This window comes from Rhinolophus sinicus, linkage group LG04, assembly GCF_036562045.2.
Source record: "Rhinolophus sinicus isolate RSC01 linkage group LG04, ASM3656204v1, whole genome shotgun sequence".
In the NCBI taxonomy this organism is placed as follows: domain Eukaryota; kingdom Metazoa; phylum Chordata; class Mammalia; order Chiroptera; family Rhinolophidae; genus Rhinolophus; species Rhinolophus sinicus.
Genome location: NC_133754.1, coordinates 7,395,573 through 7,419,710, shown reverse-complemented (window position 1 = coordinate 7,419,710; position 24,138 = coordinate 7,395,573). Strand labels below are relative to the sequence as shown.

Genomic DNA, 24,138 nt, shown 5'->3' with positions numbered 1-24,138 from the left:
GCCAGGCCCTGGGGCTACTTGGGGAGAGGGCCAGGCCCTGACACGCACCACGCCGGGAGGCCCAGTGTTGGCTCTGGGCCCGCGGGTCTGAAACAAACAGAACACCCTCCACGTCCCGGGGGCCTCAGCGCCCAGCCTGATTCTCGGCTTTGTGACAGAACAAGCTGCCCGAGCTGGGGCAGAACGAGCGCGCCTGGGCCCCGCCCTCCACCCGCACAGCGGCCGCCCGTCGGCTAAACCCGCGAAGCGACCGCCGGAACTAGTTTGTCCCCGCGGCCGCGTCGTAGGCTGCGCCGCGGCGCACGGCACCTGCTCCGGCCGCATCGCCATGGCCGCCCGCGGCGGCGTGTCGCCCGCCAGCGAGGGCCTGCGCTACGCCGAGTACTCGCCGCCGGCCCCCAAAGCGCCGGACGCGGAGACGCACCAGGGACTGGTGAGTGGCGCCGGCGCCCCGGCCCGGGCCCTGCAGGCCCCGCCTCGCCCCGGTGCCTCCCTCCCCTGGAAGCCGCGCTCCCGGCGGGCGCTCAGCAGCCTGGTCCCACGGCTGGTGGGCCCTGCGGGGACGCTGCGCGGCGCCAGGCGTTGACTGCTGAGCGTGTGCAGAGCACTTCTGGTCCCCAAGGAGCTTCCAGTCTTGTCGGGACGCAGACCAGAGAACAGGCACCTGGACACAGAGCATTAGCAGTGCGGTAGGACGGATGCTCTTAGCTCCTCGGACACCCCAGCCCCTCCTGGGGCCCCGAGTGAGGGCGGGCAGACGGGGCGTCACAGGGAGGCCGATGGTTAGAGACGAAGGTGGAAGAGTGAGTAGCGTGCAACTCAGAGAGGAGAAGAGGAAAACGTGTCCCCGGCGCGGGCGGTGGTGCCTGCGAAGTCCTGGGCCGAGAAGCGCCCCGGACGGGCTGCGAGGGGCTTATTCAGGCAGCAACGCGGGTCTGGGCAAAGGAGCCGCCCCAAACCCCGTGCGAGCCGCACAGCTGTTTTTCAGTTTCCTGTGGCCATTGTAGAACAGTAAACAGAAATAGGTGGATTTAGTTTTAACTAGTTTATTTAACCCAATACATGCACTGCAATATTTCAACGTGCAATCGACGTAAAAATTGTTCCCGATGTGTATCATGAACAGTTTTTATGTTGATTACACGTTGAAATATACACATATATAGGCATATATATACACGTGTGTGTGTGTGTGTGTGTATATATATATATATATATATATATATATATATATATATATATATATATATATATATATCTGTCTTTGAACTCGAGTGTGTATTTTACGCTAACAGGACACCTCGGCTGGGACTGGCCACGTTCGGATTAGCCGCACGTGGCCTGTGGCTGCCTTATTGGTCAGCGTGGTCCCCGCAATACATGGGGCCTAGAGCACAGGAAGCATCTGATAAACCGCGCGGAAGAATTAGTATAATCTGAGGCAGCAGTTCCATTTTGATGAGTTTTAAGCCAAGGAGTGATGGGTAAGGCCGTTGTAAGGTTCTCTCAGGTTATGTGTAAGAAGAATGGGTGAGATGGAGAAAGGCTGGAAACATGGCCGGTTTATCCCTTTCCACACCACGTTCCGTGCTACTCCAGCCCACCGTGACCTGTCTTCCCTGCTTAATGTCTGGCAGAGTCTTAACGTTTTGAGGGATGCAGACAGTTCTTTGTTGTACAGGGTTGTTTCATACATATTAGGGACTTCTGGGATCAATAGTTCCCTCATCCACCAAATACCTTCCCTCCTAATCCCAATTATTGTGACAACCAAAAGGTCCACAGGTTGGCAAAATGGCCCGAAAGGCCTGTTGACTTCTGTTGGGAGTCCTTGGTCTTGGTAATGAGCAATGATGAGGCAGAAGATAAGAGTTGATAATAACTTTGTGGAACTTGGAAGTACTGAAAGTGATGGGAAGTTGACAGAGGTTAAGTGTTAAGAAAGAGTAAATGACCGAGGTGTGGGATATACTCGGTAATCTTACTGAAAATAGTAGAAAATAAAATGTCAAGGCATCGAAGAAACATTTTTCATACCATTTTTTTTTTAAAGGATACAGTTTAAAGATTTTTGAAATATGTATCTGCAGTCATACATGTTAGGGAACTCTTTTTCTTAAGTAAGCTTCTCTTTAGGAACTAAGAATTAATGTTTATTAGCCTGTTTAGGAGAGTAACAAGATAAAAATGTAGGCAGAAATACTAATGTAGTACCTTGAATAAAGTAGTATCTTGCAATTTATTGTTTAATAAGCAGAGGTCAGGGTAAAACATTAGTTTAGCAAAGCTGATTCTCATAGAAAAGTAAAAAAGAAACATTAAGGCTGAGAATTTATTCATCACTGAAAAAAGAGACCACTCCTGCTATTTTTCAATTCCAGTTTGATTTAAAACACGTTTTAATATACCGGAAAGCTTCCCTTTGAAGAAATATCATGGATTATGTATTGTATATCCATATTTTTAACTTTGAATTTTTCCTTGCCATTCTTTATATCGTAAGAGGAGACTAAAAAGCTCCATGGGCAGGAACTTTGTTTGCTGTCTGTGTATTTCCAGCATCTACAATGGTGCCTAATATGCGGTAAGCATTACAAAAAGAAATGGTTGAATGAATAAATTATTCTGGAATGGAGGGAATGAGAAAAACGATTCTGTCAGTGAATGGAGTTAATACAAATCTGGAATCTAATTGTCTACCGATGAATCCTACAAAATTCAGCTTACCTAAAATACCAGAGGTGCCAAAAAAAAATGTATACACATTTTAAGATAGGAAAAAAATTAAAATTGTAATACTCAATATATACCGATGACAAAAGATGAACACAAGTCGTGTGTCTACATTTTTGGCCCCCTCTGGATAACTCATTACAGCCTCTTCCCAAACATGCTGATTTCCTCTTTCCCTTATCTTGAGTAATGCCAACATCAACTCCTCTTTTCTCCTTTACCTTCAACATTCAGTCCATCAGTCACTTATGCCGGTCTCTAATTTCTTTCTCCCTTCCTTCCCACTGCTGTTCTATGGTCTTTATCATCTCTCCCTGGCCTACTGCGACAGCCTTTACACACAAGTCTCTTTGCCTCTGGTCCTTTACCCTTTGTAAACTCCACGCTGCCGTCAGTTGTTTGTCTCTACTACAGACCTAATAATGACACCATTCCTTTTTATAAATTTACCCTGGTCCAAACTTTCCGCAGAGCAGTATACAGGACTCTGTGCACTGACCCCCAGAATGGCTTACCCAGCCCTGTTTTCCATCCTTTGCATTCTCTATACCCTTTGCTGAGACTGGACTTACAGTTTTCTCCTGTGTTTGAAAACTCTGTGCCTGGCAAATGCCTATTCAGGCTCAGCTTAGTGATGTGAAGCCTTCTCGGATGCCAGTTTCCTTTTTCTAGTAGAATTAAGTCGTTTCCTCCTATGTATTTCCTTAACAAATCATACAAATTTTTATGATAGTATTCTTTATAATGTATCAAAATAAGTCAAGAACTTTTATCTGCTTCTGTGATTGGCATTGTACTTGAACCATAGTAGTCACTTAATTGTTTATTAAATGAACAGCCATTAACTTTTATTACTATTGAATAACTGAATGAAAAACATGGGTGTTTGCATCTAACATATTGATGCACTTATTTTTTCCTGTAAGGTGTCTCCGTTATGTTAGAGTCTGGGAAGAACAAGGGTGTCTGTCTCGCTCAACCCTCTTTCCCCAGAACATAGCACAAGGCCTGGTGTGTGCCAAATGTTTGTATATTTATATGGCAAATGTTATAACTGTGATAAATAAATGTTTGTTGAGTGAGTGAATAGTCTCCATGTTCCCTCTCCATCACTATTTGCACTCCCCTTTTTGAGGCAGAACGACAATTCTTTTCTGTCTTTATTTCCCTCTGGTATAACTGTTGTCTCTCTTGAACTTAAATGTTGCAGCCTCAAGATAGAAGTTTTAACATTTTATAACAGTTTCAGGCAATTTATATTTATCTAGAAGGTTATCTACTGCTTATGCTGTTTTGGAAGAATAAAAGGCCTTAGGGAATTTGTAAACAGTTTTGATGCCTTTTTTCCCCCAACAGTAGCAGCTATGATGGAGTAGACTGTATTACCAGTTTTCGGAAATTGTTTGATTCATGGTAGTGGAACATTTAAAGTAATTTTTCTGGTGTTTTTTTTTTTTTTTTTTCCCCCTGGTGGCTAATTGAAACAAGGTGGCCAATAACAGATACCTGACTTGGCCCATGCGTTGATTTACTGGCATTACTTAAATAATGCTTCTTCTCCTGTTTGAAATGTGTGTTCTAAACTAAAGTTGGATATTCTTTATAGGCAGGGACCAAGTTTTAAGGATGCTCATTTTCAGCTCCCTACCTAGTACCAGGCACTTGGTTGCTGCCCCATAAATTGTTCTTGATGATTGCATTAACGAATGAATGAAACAACTGGATGGGAGAAAATTAGAGAAACATTTTCTAGAATGAAGAAATGATGGCCTTAAGGAATAAAAAAGAGTAAGATAAATGAGACTCTCTCTCTTCTTTGACTTTTTTAATGGTAAAGAGAGGCCTAAAATAGTACCGAATGTTATGTATAGTCAGAGTACACATAGTACTGTGACTTCTGATATACTTTCTAAAGATTTGGCTATTTTATTGCCCAATACCTCCAACAACACAGGCATTCTCCACTCTGTTTTTAAAGTTTGTCATTTCAATTCAGTTTAATGGGTGTTTTTTGAACACCAAATCCATGGCAGCTATATACTAGGTGTGTATGGGGGTACAGATAAATCAGGATTGCCACCCTCAAGGAGAGAGGTCAGCAAACTTATTTTGTGAAGGGCTAAAAGGTATTTGAGGCTCTGCAGGCATCTGTCACACAGCTGAACTCTGCCAGTGTAGTGAAAGCAGCCACAGATAATACAGAAATGTGGTTGTTCAGGTAGAACTTTATTTACAAAAATGGTTGGAGGGCCAGATTTGGCCTGTCATGAGTTTGCCAAACCCTGCTCTGGAAGGCAAATTGGATCAAATTTAAATATCCAATTCAAGGCTGACTTCCTCAAGAGCTGTCATTTATTTGTTCATGCAACACATATTTCTGGTGTCCCCACTTTGTTAGGTAAGATACTGAGGCTAAGAGCTGTAGTGGACAAAAAAGATGAAGCAAACGTGGATTTTGTCCTCAAGGAACTTGAAAGATACTTGAAAAATATTTGATTTTTGAAGAGCAGCCAGAAAGAGAAAAACAAGTTTTTGTAAAATGTAGCTTACATCAATAGAAAAAAAAAAAATTAGGAAAAATAGGTTGGGATAAGACTGGATAGCCCTGAATGGCAGATTAAGGAGTGTGGACCATGTCTGTAGGAAGTTGAAGTTTTATAGGAGTGGTGTGATCAGCGGAGGGTTTCAGGGAGATTAAGTGTAGAGCAGGGTTTCTTTAAGAAGTGTAGAGGGTAGAGAAGCCGAAGAGGGCAAGAGCAGTTAAGGATGTGGGTGATACCGTGTTTGCCCGAAAATAAGACCTAGCCAGACCGTCAGCTCCAGTGCGTCGTTAGGAGCCAAAATTACTGTAAAATCCGGTCTTATTTTACTATAAGACTGGGTATAATATAATATAATACTGGGTCTTATATAATATAATATGATATAATACCCGGTCTTGTATTCATTTTTGCTCCGAAAGACTCATTAGAGCTGATGGTCCAGCTAGGTCTTATTTTCAGGCAAACACTGTACGTTGGGAGTACAGTCTAGAGGAGGAGACGATGGCAGCAGGTGTTTTGTGCCAGGTGTTAGGCTAATGCTTTAAGTGCATGAACTCATTTAGTCTGTGTAATAGCCCTGTGAGGTATAGATACTGTTATAACCCCCCACTTACAGATGAATAAACTGAGGCGTAAAGCAAAAAAATAATTTGCCCAAGGTCACATCGTTAGTGCGTGGATGCACGCCAGGGTACACTGCTTTCTTGCCTCTGTGTTCTTACTCAGAATATATTCTCTTCATTTGTCTTTCCCCTTCAGCTTTTCTGTGAGCCTCAAGGTCTAACCAGGAAAACATACCTAAGTTATTTGAAACAAATGTAAGTCGGAGAATTGGCTTTATAGGTAATGGAGCGATTGTGAGGCAGTCCAGAGGTTGAGAACAGCAAGAAGCCACTAGGGCTGGAGGGCCAAAGGGAAGAGTTCATGTTTTCAAAACTCCTCTAGTTAACTGGACCATGGGGTTCTGCCCAGAGGACGCCGGAGCTGCAGAAACACTGGAGCTGCTAGAGAGGAAGACAGAGGAAGAGGGAGAAGTCCCCTGCCCTCCCCCTTCCCACCCTCCCAGCTCCCGCCATTGCATCCATTGCATCTCCTTGCTCCAGCAACCCTGGAACTGCAGGACGCTCGGTCTCCTTTCAACAGGCGAGGAGGGAAAAGCCAGGGACTGGATCGGAGGCTGTGGGCCCATCTGGGACCAACATACTCACTTTATTTTCAGCTCTACACTGATTTGAATTCCCCAGATGTTGAAAAATTTGAAAGCATAGTCTCCTATAAGCAGTGTTACAAAACACTGTTATAAGCGGTGGCTATTCCCTTAGCCCACAGAAGTCTAGCCCCTAGTGTGAGAGAAAGAGAGTATTAGTTCATGGAACTCCGTTTTTATTGTCGTATGCTCTTTGAATATTATTTCAGTGCTATTAGGGATTAAATAATTAATCCCCATTGTTAGCTCTCGTGAAAATCTAATCACCAGGTGTAACTTTTTAACCTTTTAAATTGACTTTTCTTTTTAAACAATAGTTTTAGATTTACAGAAAAAGGGAAATGATCACCGAGTCTTCACAAGCCTCACACTCAGTTTCCCTCAGTAACATCTTGTATTAGTGTGGTGCATTTGTTAGAATTAATGAACCAGCACTGATGCATTTTTCACCAAAGGCCATACTTTCTTTAGATTCTCTTAGTTTTCACCTAATGTCCTTTTAATGTTCCAGGATCCCATCCAGGATAGCACATTCCATTTAGTTTTCGTGTCTCTTTTGGCTCCTCTTGGCTGTGACAGTTTCTCAGACTTGCCTTGTTTTTGATGACCTTGGCAGATTTGAGGAGTACTCAGAATTCTACTCAGGTAGGACTCCCCCCTATTGGAACATGTCGTCTGTTTTTCTCACAATTAGACAGTGTATAGGTTTTCTGGGGAAAGACCAAAGAGGTAAAGTGCCCTTTTCATCACATCACATGAAGGATATATATTGTAAACATGATTTGTCACAGTTTATGTTGACGTTGATCCAATCTGTAGTGTTTGTCAGGTGTCGCCACTGTATTTTCTGAAAGGAAGTCAGTATGTGTGACCCACACTTAATGTAAGCGGGCATTTTCCCGCCAAATCGCGTCGTAACGCGGGGCTTTTTTGACATTTTCTTGCCAAAATTAGACTTTCCGTAAAATATTCATATCTTTCGATCTATTTGATATTTTTCTATGAAACTTTCAGTGTTTTAGTTTAAAAAGAGGTCTCTATTTATTTACTTTGCAAAATTTTTGCTGGTTCCAACTAGAGGCGATATGACGAGTTTACTCGTTTCCCGCAAAAAATGTGTTAAGGAGTGGGTAGTTCTGCTTCCCTTCCTTGAGGGTGGGGCAGTCTATGAAATTATTTGGAATTCTTCTGCACGGGCGTTGTCTCTTCTCCCCCATGGATCTCTTCAGTCGCTTATTTGTACCGATGTGGATTCATGGGTATTTATTGTATACCTGGGTTATAGTCCAGTATTATTGCTCTTTTGTTGCTGAGATTATTCCAGCTCTGGTCATTGGGAGCTCTGTGAGCTGGCTTCTGGGTACCCGGCACACCTCATTGTTGCAGAGTTTTTTGAGCACTTTCTCACCACCAAGGTGCTCTAGCTCGTTTTGTCACTTTCCTGCCCCAGGTCTAGAATCAGCCATTTCTCTAAGAAGCCTTGAGAGAGAGAGAGAGAGAGAGAGAGAGAGAGAGAGAGAGAGAGAGATAATAAAGCAAGGATTACAATAAAGCAAGTCCTAATCTTTTTGCTGGTTGTGTGTGGGGGTGGGGTCTTGCTTTCACTTTGTGAAACACCCAATACCTGTGAAGCACCCCAAGTGAAGCATGAGAAAACGAGGTTTGCCTGTGTTTGTCCTTTGGAGTTTGTTACGCAGTCTAGTGTGGGCCAGGGAAGAGAGGAGCCAGTCTGCAGGTATAAGGTGTTGTTTCATTCCTCTAAATTATTAAATATGACATTGAAAGAATAATTTTCACTTCTTTTTGGAAACAGAATTTAACAACCATCACCATAACTGAAAAACCTGTTTTGTGTAGCAGGTATATAGAACTGAAGGGCAGAGAACTAAACCAGCGGTGAACACAGTTACAGAGTGGCGCTACACACAGCACGTTTCCCTCCCCCCACATATGCCTCGCTGCAAAGATGGTACATTTTTATTCACCAAGAACTTTATTAGTATGTAGTACTTACAACATTTCTACATATATGTTTTCTCTAAAGAATTTTAAATAGAAGTTTTAATGAGTGCCACGAATAAACATGTTATTCATGTTACCTTGAACTGATTTGGGGTAACCCATTTCAGCCTTTCTTCCCTTTCTAGAAAACTTGTGATATTCTACTATTTAGAAACAGTTGGACTATCCTGCAGTTTAGAATTGTTGATTTATTCGTTCTCATTTTTAAGCATCAACAGATCTATTTCTAACGCGACGTATACTGTCTATTTTATCGGTATGATAAGGTTCTTCTGACTGTGAGATTTTGTGGAGGATTGTTTAGGTCCTTGTAGTATAAATTCGCTTTTGGCCAGTACAGGTGTTTTTCTGAGTTTGTTTGCCCCAAAAGTTTTCCAGTCTTTTCAAATACAAGGTCTTTTATAAGGTGAAAAATTTCATACGTGTCTCTTGCCCCCATAATATCCATAGTATTTTCTATTTGTGTTCATTGAATATATAAAAATGAGATAATATTCACGAATGTACTGAGTTCATGTTGTGAAACAAACAGGAAGTTAATATTTAGTACATGTCTGCTATGTGCCAGGCACTGTGATTATATTTTTCCATTTCTCGTAATAGTCGTGTGAAGTTAGATGTTACTTTTCACTATTTTACATATAAGAAAACTGAGGAGCAGAGGTTAATTAACTGTCTCAAGGTCATAGAGCTGGTAAATGGCAGGACTAAGATATGAAACCAATTTTGATTCCAAAAGTCCTTGATTTTTTTACTGGACCATATTGCTGCTCCATCATTTTATCAGAAATCCAACTTAAAGAAATGATTTATAATCTTAGATTTTGTGGTAATTTTCAGTCTTCAGAAGCTTCAAGATATGCTTAAAAATTCTTAAATTCCAAAGCAGAGTTCATTTTAATTCACCTTAACTCAAAAAGGAAGGAAAGAATACTGTGTAGTGAAGTTTAAGCTGTAAGCATTATTCCCACTCTAAGATACTGCTGCCTGAAAGTAAAACTGGCTGTTGTAAGAGAGGGAAAGTAGCTTTTAGAAAGTGGGATGGTCTCCCAAGCAAGAAGAAGCAAAGCTACAAAGTGCTGCAGGTAAGGCGTCCGTCAGATGTGAGCCAAGAGAGTTGAAGGGGTGCTTGCTAAGGACTTCAAGTCAGCCTAATAAGTCTGTAGGGGTGCGTGACAGGGCGGGGCCGAGCTAGTGATAGCCTGGTCATTCTTAGCTGCAGGGAGGACGAGGGAGATCCCTAGTTCACCACCTTTGTTTTTACTGGAGAGTGCCAGGAACAATTTGGTTTTCAAGTTTAAAGTAGATCAGAAGTTTTTCTGATTTAAGGACTTAAAAGTTATTAAACCCTTTGACCAGGTGGGACCATCCCAAGATTTTTCTTTTTTTAATAACCTTTATTTTTCTCTTGATTTAACAGGAAACAATTGTATAATAATATCATATATAATAGTAATTGTAATAGCTACCATTTATTGAATGTTTACCGTATGTAAAATACTAGGTGATATACATAAATGTCCTAATTTATAAAAATTCATGCCAACCCGAGGAAGAAGGTATAATTATTACCCTCATTTTACAGATAAGGAAACACTAGTGTAGAGAGAGGTTAAGTAGCTTGGCCAAGGTCGTGGAGCTGACAAGTAGCCAGATCTCAGTCCGTATTTTTTTGATAATGTGATTTTTTTGATATATAATGCAAAGATTTTATTTTAATAGTCAAAGGTAGGTACTAAGAATATGTAATTACTATTAACATTTTGGTTTATATCATTTTGGTTTTTTCTTTGTGTGGATATGCTGTATGTTTTGTTTTACAATCTTCTTTTATTCTCCATTCAACTATTATCTGTGAACATTCCTCAATATGTTACTTAATTGTCGATGCATAGTTTGGATATGCCCTAATTTATTATTCCTCCACTTTTGGGTATGCAAATTGTTTTCAGTTTTTATGTTATAAATAATGCAGTGATGATATCCTCATATGTTTATGCACCTCTATGATTATTTTCTTAGGATGATTTTTTTTGCAGTAATATCCGCAGGTCACTGAATAAATGCAAAACAGTACTTAAAATTATTCTTAAGAAATTGTTATGTATAGCAAGGATTTAAGTTTGGAGAATTTTTTGTTAATTATATTAGTGGAGAAGTACCCATTTTTCATAAGCCTGAGTTTTATTTCTTATTATGTTTGGCTTTTGGTTTTGTTTTGTTTTGGTTTGTTTTTGTTTTGCCCTCTTATTTACTCTCCAGTCTTGCTGTAGAAATTAATGCTTGCCTGCGGTTTAAAATAAATTAAGTGACTCTGAAGTGGAGCAAATACAAATTAGTTAGCTCTTTTCTTTTTTGTTTTTTTTCAATCAATTTAAAGTTTTCACAGGAATTGGTGTTTTGAGAGAAATTCAAATGTATTTGTGTTTGGCAATAGAACAGTAATGGTCAGAGCCACGTAGATTAATTTAGATAAGAAAATCTGTGAAAGTCACAGCAATTTGGCTTGAAAGCTCTAGGGGGGCATAATTGTAAAATTCTCTCCCTAAAGTCATTTTATCACACTTTTTCTTGAGTATAAGTTCCCCTTCTCCTTTTGATCTGCATGTGTAATAATACCTCTCCCAAATTCTGCTGATTTGCCAACAGTTTTTCTTGTCTCCTCTCTCTTTTCTCTCTTCCACTTGCTGTTGTTCAAAGAGCTTTCTTTGTAGAAATGGAACCAAATAATAAGGCAGCATAAAACACTGAGTTCAGCAGAAAGTGATTTGCTTGTGATTAACCCTTGAAAATTGAGTCACTGCAAGATAACAAAGAAAGAATGTTTTTTGAGACAACCTACTCATTCTTCTTTTCCATTAACAGACGAGGCCTTTTTTCTCCCCAGGTGTTACGAACGCTTATGCTGCTGTGCTAGGGCTTTTATTTATCATACTCATCATTACACGCTTTTAGAAAAAGAAGTCCAAGAGGGAGCTTAGGACATCCCTTCTGCCCCCAGTCCTCTCACAGTCTTTCCGTTCAGTGGAAGGCAACTCCATGTGGGCAGTGAGCTTGCCATCCTTTGTCCCCCCAGCTTTATGGAGGTGCAATTGACAATAAACATTGTATATATTTAAGGAGCAGGGAAAAGGAAGGGGGGAACACACGCTAGAGTGGGGCTAATTAATTAATTTATTTAATATCTAACCAGTTTAATTAGCAATATGTAATAGCAAAAGACAAAGGCAATTAATAGAATGTGCTAATGACAGAAAGCAAAGGTGGCCAAGACCAAACTATATACATTGATAACAGTGTCATGTCAAAGGAGTACACATACATGTAAGTTTAAGAGATCCCAACATATGTTTACTATTGATCAAAAATCACTTGGCTAAATACACAAATAACATCAGTAAGGAGTATCCAAAAACAGTAATAAGCTCTATAGGATAGTAACTATTACAGTAGAGGCCAAAAGCTCACCAACCCGGGGGAGAACAGCACTGGAAAAGTCATAAAAGAGAACCTTGCCAGGTCTGTAGCTGAGAGAAACTCAGGCATCTCCCACACGGCTGTTTGCTAGGTCCCAAGAATGCTGCTGCTGTTGGCGCTGTTGTTGTAGTTGTCGGAAGTTAGGAAGTCTTCTGACACTGCAAGCTGCATACAAGTTCCCAAAGATGCTAGAATGATGACAATTCACCAACAAAAGAAGTCTCTACTGTCTATTGAGGCAAGTTCCGATCTCTTACTCTGATACAATCCAATCCTGAAAAGCAGTCCTGAAACAGCAAATCTTCTGACTAGCAATTTCTAAAAACAGCAATCAATCAATCCACCTGAGGTCTGTCTTACATATCTCTTTAGATGCACCCCAGAGCCAAGTGTTTGTGTTCCTGCCTCCCCATAAGGAAATGGCCAGTTCCGGGAGGGTCCGGCATTTACTAATATGAATGCTGCCCATGCAGCTGAAGGGCCAATTCATCCGGATAAGCAACATCTACTGTTCCTGCTCGGGACCATCAGCCCAAGGTCTTCCAAAGCCTGGCAACGTGCCTGTCACGTCGTCCTGATATAACTTAGGGGCTTCTTTACTTCCTCTGCTGATGTGGGTGAAACAGACAGAACAAAGAGGGAATTCTCTCAACCCCGATCAAGAATTTCTGTAACCCTAAGCTAACCATCACCTCACAGCTCAGACAACAGCAAACATCATCTCATGTCTCCCCTGCTCGGGAGAATGAGACCAAAGGGGGAATTTACTCAACCCCTGATCACAGCGCAGAAATCACCTCACATGCAGGAACAGACAAAAGCTAATAGACAAAAGCTCACATCAACTAATGAGGCAAATTTTCCTCAACATCTACCCTACAGGTGTAAAACCTGCTGACTTGATACACATACACATTGTGAAATGTTTACCACAGTCAAGCTAATTAACACATTTATCATCTTACAGTTACTGTGTGTGTGTGTGTGTGTGTGTGTGTGTGTGTGTGTGTGGTGAGATCATTTAAGATGTTCGTCTGGCAAATTTCAAGTAAAAAACTTGTTTATCTTATAACTGAAAGTTTGATCAACATTGTCCCATTTTCTCTACCCCAGCCCCTGGCAACCACCATTGTACTCTGCTTCTATGAGTTCTCCTTTCTTAGATTCCACAAATAAACATCATTATACAGCATGTATCTTTCTGTGTCTGATCTGTTTTACTTAGCTGAATGTCCTCCAGGGTTTCAAATGTCCTCATGTTTCAAATGCTAGAATTTCCGTCTTTTTTATCGTTGAATAATATTCTGTTATACGCATATAATCACATTGTCTTTTTTCATATCCATTCATCTCAATGAACACCCAATTTTTCTCTTTCATACCTCATACCCAATCTCTCAACATATCTTCAGAATATATCCAGAATCTGATCACTTTCCCCTACCCCATCGCTAATCACTTTGGTCCAAACTACCACGATCTCTTTCTTGGATGATTTTAATAGATTCCTAACTGACCTCCATGCCTCTGCCTTTGACATGTCAATTCTCAACACGACACTAGGGATCCTTTTAGATTCTAAAGGAGATCATGTTAAGCCTCTGCTCAACAGTCATGTCTCATATCACTCAGAAAAAAGCTCAAGTCCTTGCATTGACCTGTAAGGCCTGACGTGATCTGCTCCCCACACTAGTACCTCTCTGACTTCATTTCCTATTCTTTTCTCCGCTTCTCACATTCTGCTCTGTGCACACTAGCCTCCTGGCTGTGCCCGAGCCCAGCAGGCTTGCCCTGCCTGCAGACTGGTTACCTCTGCCCCCAGTGGTCTTTCCTTAGATACTGGCATGGCTGCTTCATGTTGTTTGTTTCCAAAGGCACCTTTTCAGTGAAAGCTTTCCTGGCTCACTGTATGAATTTGCCACTCACCATACAAATACACACTTCCTTTACCTTCCTTTCTCTAAACCACACTATTGTATATTTTCCTTACTTATATCATTTGTTTTCTGTCTCTACTAAAATATAGCTTCACAAGGATAGGGTTTTTGTCTGATATCGCCTCAGGACTTAGAATTATAATTGGCATGTAAACATTTAGTGTTTCTTGAAATCAGTCAACCAATCAGAGATTGGAGATAGCCGCCAAATGGCTATGTGATAAATAACCTAACTCTTTTATTGTGGATTTCTTTATTATTGTTTATGTTTGATTAGCAAACCAGTTATTCCTACATGGACCTGTGGAACTTTTATAATAAAATTTACCTTACATAAGGCCCTTAACGTCACTTTCATTGTCTTCCATGAGACTTGGATATATACACATACATATATACACATATATATATGTCATCTTTGTTTTCCGTGGTGACCATGATGAAATTGTTAAAACCGAATTTACAAATTTGGTGTAGATACAGTGGTTTCTATTTTCCTTACATAGACCACTGTTCTCAAAATCAATCTGGACTAGTTGTGAAAGAATTAATTGGAGGGATTTTTAACTGATGTTGAACTGATTTATTTTTATGTATATACTCGTATGTGCACATATTTCTAGAAAGTTCAGCTTGTAAATATGTGCTAGCCTAATTCATATATATATATATATATATATATATATATATATATATATGAATTTATTTAGGTCTTCTGCAGGCCTAGAAATGTTAGTTACTTTTCTAACCCATATACTTCTGAATCTTCAAAAAAATGTTTCAAAACTAAAACTTGCCCAAGGCAGTCTTGTGGCTATTAAAACAAAACAAAACAAAACAAAACAAAAACAGAAGATCTAAAGCACCATATGTGGGATCCATGTTTACCATTCATGAGCCCCTACATACATATGTATAACAGTTTTGGCTGAGGCCAGAGTACAGATACATACACAGCTGTTTTTAATAAATCACCCTGCCTGATTTCTAATTTTTTAAGTCAAAGAAACCACAGCATTTTTTTGCTTCCTGTCAAATCACTGCTGTACCATGATGTCAGTCTGGTAGTTTGAGCAATTGTAGGCATTTAACCTGGTTATTGCCTAGTTGGTAGAGAATGACTGTACTTGCGGTACCACTAGGCCTGATTCAACATTTGGCTTTGAAATTGTCTTTTCAGTGTCATTTTTGTTGTTCTGTTACTGGCAATTTAGTTTTAAAGCATCATTGTTTAAAAAACATTCAGAATAAAAATTGAAGTACATCTCTGTGCGTGCCATTGAATCAAATGCCATGTTGCATGCATAAAAGAAACAAGAGATCTGTTAGCCTGAGGATACAATACTGAAGTTTAAGTAAATGTGAAATAGCACCGGGCTAAGGCATATGTGAAATTTTTTTCAACAGGAGTAAAATAGAGAAGATGTTGATGGAATTCTCTATTTACACAGTTCTGCCAAATGAGCCGTGGGCTGTTTAAAGCCCCAGTGTGTTTCAGATGTTACTTTACTTTTAAAAATGATATTCAGGTAAAGATATTGTCAAAAGTTCTGTGTGAATTACTTGCTCAGATTTCAGATTGACTGTCTTGTACTGCCTCTCCTCCATATTTGCAATTAGATAGTTTCTTTTCTCTTTTTGAGTCATTCACATGTGTGGAGGGTTGGGGGAACTTGTTTTAGAACTCACTAAATTTTCATCTGAAAAAATAACACAAACCAATGACTTTTTAGTGAATGAAAAAATGTTAGGTAGTAGACACATATTTTTCTTTCTAGGAAACAAATCATATTCTTATTCTGTACCAGTTAAGGTTAAAGTTTTAACTTAATTGCTTATATCTACCAGCTTTAGTATTTCTATAGAAAACTTTATGAGAAGGACCCGTGTTCTTATTCCAGAGTACAAAATCTGGTTGTGTAAAACATATGATATTTTTTAAAAATTTCAAGTTGGGTTCAACTTTGAAATAATATGTTTTTGTTTATCAATTGTTTATGCTGAAAAAGAATAAACTATTTTAATGTCAAGTTAATTAATATAATTAAAGAGGTAAATCACGTACAACCCCCTTTCAATAAGGAATTTTAATTCCTATAAAGAAGTTTTTGATTAGCTGTGCTATGCTTTGTCTTCTCAGTGTGGCTTTGATTGATAGTTTGGTCATTCACTGAACATCCTATTTTGTTCCAGTGATCCACCTAATTTGGGTTTGTTTTTGTTGTTTTTAAAGCTTTCAAGGCCTTTTATGTTTATCTTTGTATAACTAGTCTTTAGAAATTGAGATTAGTTCTAGAATCAACATTTTTTTTCCTGTTGTATTGCTGAAGGAATGAAAAATGAAATGTATATGGCAGGTGCTGTAGGAGCTCAGTGAGATTCCCTCCTGGACTTTTGAGCGTGCTTGCTTGTTTATTTATTTGTTTACTTCAGGGGTTCTTATGTTGGGTCTTGTGGGCTCACCGGCTTCAGGGAAACCCATGAATCCTCTCAAATTATACACAAAAAAATTGTATATATATTTATTTGTGGTTTTCTGGGGTGATGGTGTGTAGATTTCATCATATTTTAAAAAGACTCTTGATATCTAGAAAAGCTAAAGGAGACAGGACACTAAACTATAATGTAGTGCCATCAATGTTGTAATAAGGATACAAATAAAGGTTATTTAGAGATCAGCATAAACACTGGAGGCCCGCTAGGCGCAGGGCGCCACACACACACCTGTGTGAGCCTCTGTCTTGTTCTGTGCTGCTGCGTCTCTTCTACATAGTGTAGTGACTGGTCTGTAGTGAGGTTTGCTTCCAAGAGGCCCTGTCCTGGTTGTGACAGATGGATGGCTTTTTGGAGGATAGTTTAATGAAGGGACTGTTTGCAGAGGTGTGGGCATGGTTTTAGGTAACTGGAAAGGAATGATGAATCTCAGGGACTGACAACAGTTGGAAACTGTTACCCACCCAGGCAAAGGGAGGAGGTGGAAATTATGGTCTGCAGCTCAAGTTGTAGGCGTGGCAGAGGAGCTACCAAACAGGGGCTGTGGCCAAAGAGGAAACGCAGCAGAGAATGAGTCGGACCTTGCTTTCTGTCTCCTTATGCCCTGCAGGTTTCTGCGGGAGTTTCCTCTTGGGCCAGGCAGTCTCGTTCACAGCCTTTTCCCTGCTCTGCCCATTCTCCTTGGGCTTCGAACACTTCCATTCCAAGAGCTGCGGCGCCCACACAGACTGCTGGGCTTACCACCTTTGTGGGGCCATCATTCCCTGTTTCAGGCTCTCTGAGGGGTCCTTGTTCTGCTTAAGGCCTAGTCAGGGGCCACAGACAGGCCCCAGCTTTCAGTATCTCCGAATCCCGGGTGGGGTGGGGTGGGGAGGGGAGGGAAAGGGGTCTTTTCTGCGGCAGCACAAGAGCGCTCCTAGGAGGCTTTCCTTTGTGGGCCGGGGAGCACCCCCAGCTCTGAGAGACCCATGCACACAGTTGGAGCTGGTCTTCCTGTCTCTACGTGTGGTAAAGCGTGTTCTGTCCAGTACTTGACTGCGTTGTGTTTTCCTTGGCAACTTGGATACCAAGATGCAAAGGGCAGATGTGTTTGGAGTCCTCGCCTGGGACTGGTGACCCGAGCATGGTGTTCTGGGGACACTTCCTCTTGTTGGCAAAACGACCAGAACCGAGAGGGCAAGTGGTGACTGGTTAATGCAACCCTTAGAGACCGGAGGAGGCAGAGGTGCAGAGCAAGACAGAGAAGGGTGGGGACGGGCTCTGGAGGGACAGACGGAGACTAATCTGCGCGCTGCTCAACACGTATTTGTTGCTTTAAACGGAATTTTTATTGTTAAACACAGTTTAGCCTTACATTGTTTGATTAAGATGCAAAATGAGCAAATGCCTCATGGTTTAATGTTTCTGATGGAAATACCTTAAAATAAAAATCTCTGAAATTGTAGAGGCAACTGTTTGTCTCATATATTTTGAATAGTTGAAATAGTAAAAGTGATGCACTAATTATTAATCTATAAAAGTGTGAAATAAAAACAATTTTTTCAAGACTACATTTTTGAAATATGCATTTTTCAAACTGTGGAAATTGGGATTATTTAATCCAGGGAAGACCAATTCCTTTTTTAGGGCCGACCTCAAAAACCACTTCTGTGAATTTTCTTAGACAAATTTAAAGGTTTTAAAACATTGTTCATACTTCTGTTATGCCACCTCTATTCAATAATAGCCAGTTATTTTTATTGATAGTATTAAAAGCAGTTCACAGCCTAGTTTTACCAAGTGTGAAGCTGCTGTGCTAAGTCCTTTATAAACAGTGTTTACATTTTATCCTCGCAGTAACCCTGGGAAGTGTAGGTCCTGTGGGTTGGTGCTTGAGATGCATCGGTGTACAGGACAAGTTCCATACAGGCCAGAGATCTTTAGATTCTGATAGGAATGTTTCTGCACCATTGTGTTTTTCTTGGTGTTTTTGTTAGTAGTCCCTAATTACTTTTGCAGGTGAGCACCTTTTCATATGTTTATTAGCCGTGTCGATTTTTCCTATGAGTTCCTTGACCTAGTATGCCCTTTTTTTTATTAGGTTGTCTGTTGTGTTATTAATGTTGAGGAATTCTTTATACTTTAGGATATGTGCTCATTGTTATGTGTTGCAGATGACTTCTCCCACTTTGTGGCAGATTCAAGCTGAAATATTAAAAACAGGTTAGATCGGGGTAGGCAGAGATAAATATTTCTAGTCATATGAAAAAAATAAACAAGTTTGTAAGGAAGGAAAGTAAATTCACACATGCATCAGTTGAGTAGTTTGGTTAGACTCAGGGTCCTTAAAGTGAACCAATGGAAGGCAAGACTGGAAAACTCAGAACATGGCACAGAGAAGCTCTAGAAAGTGGCAAAAATGCACCTCAACAGAACATCTGCTTTAAGGGAGTACTCACCCCCTTCCTGGGTCCTAAAGTTAGAGACCTTTGTGCGTGTCCTTTGTGACCTGATGTTCCTCAGTGGAGAGTCTTCCCCGGGAAGAGTTGGGCCTTTGACTTCCTTGGACTTCATTCCCATCAGAACTTGAAGACTGAAGGCTGACAGGGTTTGTTGGATTTAGCAATTCCTTCAGTCTCAGCCCTCCCTCTTACAACTTCTGCAACAACGTAAAATGAACCCATTGTGTTCCCTAGTGAGATTATTCTAGCTTTAAAAATATTTTTGCTGGATCTTACGCGTTTGCCTCTCACACTACGAATCAGACACAAACATTTCTGTGGTGTCTCTCTTTAATTCTGTATCTGCCAAATTCGATCTGGCTGTTAAGTGCCTGAAAACTGAAAATAGTGGTAGCTTAGGAAGATAGAATTCTATTCCTACCTCATGTAGATGGAGGCAGCCCAGGGGCTCTGTGGCAGCTGCATGGTCATCCAGGATACAGCCTCCCTTCAGCCCATTAAGCCTTTTGCCCAAGGTGGCTGCTCCAGGCACAGCAAGAAGGAGAAATGGAAAAGGAGAAGGATGTGTCCCCAAGCCCCTGAAGCACTTCTCAGATGTCCTCATGTCCTGTAAGGACACACCACGCTGCTTAGAGCCTGTAACCCGGCACTGAGTTAACGTGGGCGTATCTAACTCTAGGGGAAGCTTGTAAATACCCGTCTGGCTGAAAATGGCAATTCCTGATCCCAGAGTAGAAACAGGAGAATAGATATTGGGGGCTGGACTGGGCAGGGGGACCATTGATCTCTTCTGCATGAACCTTTTTCTCTTGTGACTTACATATTTTCCTGAAAGGGTTCAGAAGAAAAGCATGGAATAAGATGGAGTACATAGGAATTTAAAATAGGTTTTTATTAGAATGAGCGCATAGCTAGATTCTGAATTCTTGCCTCGTGTTTTAAATTTTTTACATTGTTCTAGAAAGGTAGAACTAAACTAGCTTTTAATTAATTGATCACTTTTAATAGTTTTTGACTTATTTGCTAACCATGCATCTAACATTTTACTAAATTTTTACCCATAGCAAATGCCATTGAGTATTACAAGTGTGATGGAGGGGGAAACGTGCCTTTTGTTTTTAGAGAAGATGAATATATTAAACCCACTATTAAGAATAGCCTGTAGGAAACATTTTAGCAGTAGGTGATATAAAAGCTCTTGGTTAAAATGAATTCAAATATGTGGAAATTAAATGAAAATATAGAATTATTTTAGTTCACTGAAAATTAGTGCACAGCAGATATAATCCCATAGATACTGCAGTTCTGTTCAAAGCAGAGCTTGAAGAAAATGTAGTATTTAACGTAATTACTCACATTATTAAAAATTATTTAAAACCTAGCATGTGACACGGTAAGTGATAATCATTTTTTTCCTCCTTAGGCAAGAAGTTTGATAGCAGTAGGACTGGGAGTTGCAGCTTTTGCATTTGCAGGTAAGAGAAATAAAGGATACAAATCATAAATGTTGCAGAAAACATATTTCCAAATCGCTCCTAGGGTGATTCAGAAGAAGACTCAGGACTCTGAGGTTTTCGGTTTTAAGACATAAGATTCCCATTCTTTCCACCATTTAGTCACTGAATATTTGTTAGTGTAGCAAAATCCAGATAAACTTTGTGATAAAGAAAAGTAATGATACAAAAGCTAGGAAAACTAGCCCTGATGGTAACAGTGGATCTTCCTGGTAATGTTTTAGTTTGAGCTATAATGTAGAGCAAATAAAAATCTTTAATATGAAGCAATATACATGATACCAGGTTCCTTTATTCTCCCATGTTTATTTTTTCTTGCAGGTAGCATTACCCGTTTTCTGCACTGTTGGTTCTTTCTGATGAGCAAAGCTGATCCCTGTAGTGCATTTAGTACTTCGTTTTTAACATCCATGTAACATCTTTGATAAAACTGCCAAAATTATCTGATTAGAAAGAATCGTTGTAAAGATTTAAAGCAAAATGCTCTCTCTTCAATTTACATAGTCATCACCTTATAGTTGTAAATTGCGAACTATTCCCTAGTTAATGTTAATAGGAGAGCGTTTCCTTATTGATAAAGATTTACATTTTTTTGTTTTAGTATTTGCATCTCTTAAGTTTCATGGCTTTGATCTTGTTAATTGGCTCTTCTTTTTAGATGAAGTCACATTCCATTGTGGTTATATGGAGTTAAGTGAGATCCAATGGAAAAATGAGCAAAACAAGATTTGTTTGGCATTGTATTTAGTTTGCTACAAGTCTTGTTGAAATACCTTAACAATAAGAACTTTAAAATCAAGATCAGTGGTTCAGGGTTCTCTTGGTCTTTGTGCCATCAAGCTCTGTGTCTCATTGCATAAATTACAGTTACGTAATATAATGAGAAGAGGATCAGGACTAAATGGGAATTCTGACAAACTGGCCCCATAACCATAAAACAATTTTATATTAGTTATAGCAGAATAGCCATAATTATTTCAAATTCAGATGTAAGATTTTTATTTGAAATTAGAGCAAGATGTACTTTTGCCAGCGTCTTTCTAAAGTGAGAATTGGTGTTTGTATTCTGTACATACCACACTGTTGCCAAATTCATATTACTAACTAGAATATTCAATAACAGGCAGATCTCTTCCAGAGCCAAATGCAACTGAATACGGTAGTAGAATTTAGGGGAAAGTACAGTTAGACTTGTTGGAACAAGGTCTTTCGGCATATGGTTAAAGTAAACCTCCAGATGTCACTTCCTGATTGTGTATGGTTTTGAAGGAATTTTGAGGTAATTTAAAAGCTATATTTTATACTATTGTAGAATCAAATGGAAGCTGACATCTATCTGATAAGAGATTTGGATGAGTTTGGGTTTTAGCCTCACTTACCTTCACTTACTTAATGCTCTTGATGTCAAGAGCTTTTTATCTCCCGATTGGCTACTTGACATCCTCCCATTTCCAGCATCCTGTTTTCCGCTCTAACGTGTTTGCACGGGAATAACAGTGTACTTAGACAGCTAACTCCTTCTAGAAGATCTATGAAGTTGATCTTTCCCATTGGAAACCTGGATTTGCAAATAAGGTTATGGTTAGAAATTGAATTCCAGAGTGTCATAACTGGTTTTCTACCAAGGCTTTTGGGAAAAGAGATGCTATTATTAGTAGGCACACATTCTGGTTTGGGCGCAAAAGGTCAATTGGCCAGATAGTACTTATTCTTGTTCCTCTGCCCTCAAAGCGATTTAGGACCTGTTTTGCTATTGATTCTTAGTTGTCAGGGCTCGGGGGAAGTTTTATTATTAGGATGCCTAAGAAAGGAAAGCAGTAAAATAAAATAAATTTTTAGGAGAGTAGTCATCCTCAGTGAGACATTGATACTAAGTATCCTTGGTAAATATTTTCTAGGTAATTGCCTTTTTACTTTAGAGCTAACTCCATTAAAATCACTCCTATGGTATATAAATCATAAACAGTATTTCTTTTATATATGTTTCAAAGTGATTATCACTTTGGAAAGCAATACAAATAATCGTTTTAGATTCATTTATGTTAAAGGACTTCATCTACAGTTGTGGAAAGGGTACTAGGATTTTTATGTGTGGGGGACCTATGACGTGTAACTGTAGATACTATATATAACTTTGAATTTGTTTAGCTTTATAATCGTGAACTAGAACTTGATCAATTTAGTAGCTATGATGATAGTCAATAAATGAGAAATTTGAAAAACACGACTTTCTGGTAAATTTTGAAAAGTTATCAAAATAACATATAAAAAAGGTATCAGTAAATACTGTGGTAAGCACCTCGTGGGTATTGACTTTGATTGTAGGAAATATATTTGCTTCTCTTCCTGTTACTATTTAGGTCGCTTTGCATTTCACATCTGGAAACCTCTAGAACAAGTAATCACAGAAACTGCAAAGAAGATTGCAACTCCTGTAAGTTAAAGATGGCTTTTGTCAGAAAGCTCATCATGATTTTTGTTTATGGGCCATATTTGATAGTAATTCAGAAAATGGCTTGAATTTTCCAACATATGTAGAAGTTTTACTTCTTTTGTTATATCAAGGAGTGTGCCTCACTTATTGGTTTAGTTTCTTTTAAGTTTCCTGGTCACGTTCTTTTTATATCTAACGTTCTGGCTTTTGACATCTAATCATTTCTTATCATTACATTCCTTTAGTAGTAGTACATCAACTTTGAGGTGATTTTAGTTTCCTTGTTTAATTGCTACTCACCTATTCATGGAGTGAGTGTCCCCGGTGCCAGGAGCTGGGTATGGCTGGTGAAACAGACGCGGTCTCGGCTCTGCGGCTTCCCCAAGAGTTTGTTTCATCTTGAAATTTGAAAGTAGGCCGCTTAGACCATGCCACCTGGCCGTCTCGAACATAAAGTTATAGGATTCCAACCTTGAGATCCTGTAGGGCTTACACATTTTCTCCCCCAGCGTTATAGCCCCTCTGCTGAGCTGAACATAAGTGAAGAATGAGTGATAGTCGGTGAGCTGTGGTTCACGGGAGACGATGAAGGCAGTGCAGCGGAAACTCCCTGAAGCAGGGCAGCAACAGCAGGGACCTCGGGGAACTCGCGGCAGATCTCGGGGCGATCAGCTTGGCTTGCTTGCAGCAGTTTGTCTACCCAAAGTGTTACAGGCGTATGAGGCTCATTGGCCGTAAACAGGGACCTCACTTTCAAAGGATAACATACTGACAAATAAGTCAACTCAGGTTCAAAAGAACTGCAGGTGCTTTTGCAGACCTCGTAGGTCTCTGATTAGACAGAGCATGTGTTTATTTTCTGATTTCCTGTTTATATTTTATTTGGCTAAAGAATCAATAGGTAATTAGCATTCATTCATTAAATATTCGTTAAGCACCTACTACATACTAGGCATTATTGTGGGGAGTGGGACATAGTTTTGAACCAGACTAAGACACTGCCCTGTAGGAGCTTACATTTTAGTGGAGACAGTAACAAATGAGCAAGTAAGATACATAACATGTAGAGGTGTTGGATGCTGTTAAGAAACTAAATGAGGGCAAGTGGTTCAAGAATAACGGCAGAGGGCATTCTATATTAGTAGGTCGGGAAGGCCTCTCTGACGAGACGAGAGAGCTGGTCCTGTGAACATCTCAAGCGAGAGTTTTCTAGGCAGTGAGGATACTGGAAATGAGCTTCGCAGCGCCAGTGACGCCAGTGGCGTGTGTGAGGGAATGCTGGTGGTTTGGGCCCAGATCGCTAGGGCCTCCGAGACTGCAATAAGAACTGCAGCTTT

General features: G+C 40.0%; 1 protein-coding gene across 1 annotated transcript in view; it reads left to right on the top strand.

The window, feature by feature from the left end:
* The first annotated feature begins 204 nt into the window (after window positions 1-204).
* The window catches only part of DNAJC15 (DnaJ heat shock protein family (Hsp40) member C15), a 62,623-nt gene continuing 38,689 nt past the window's right edge, over window positions 205-24,138 (top strand). Inside the window, exons 1-3 of the mRNA XM_019749795.2 lie at window positions 205-433; window positions 20,277-20,328; window positions 22,728-22,801. Coding sequence (XP_019605354.2) covers window positions 329-433; window positions 20,277-20,328; window positions 22,728-22,801 — 231 coding nt within the window. The 5' untranslated portion in view covers window positions 205-328. The remainder of the gene's footprint in view (window positions 434-20,276; window positions 20,329-22,727; window positions 22,802-24,138) is intronic.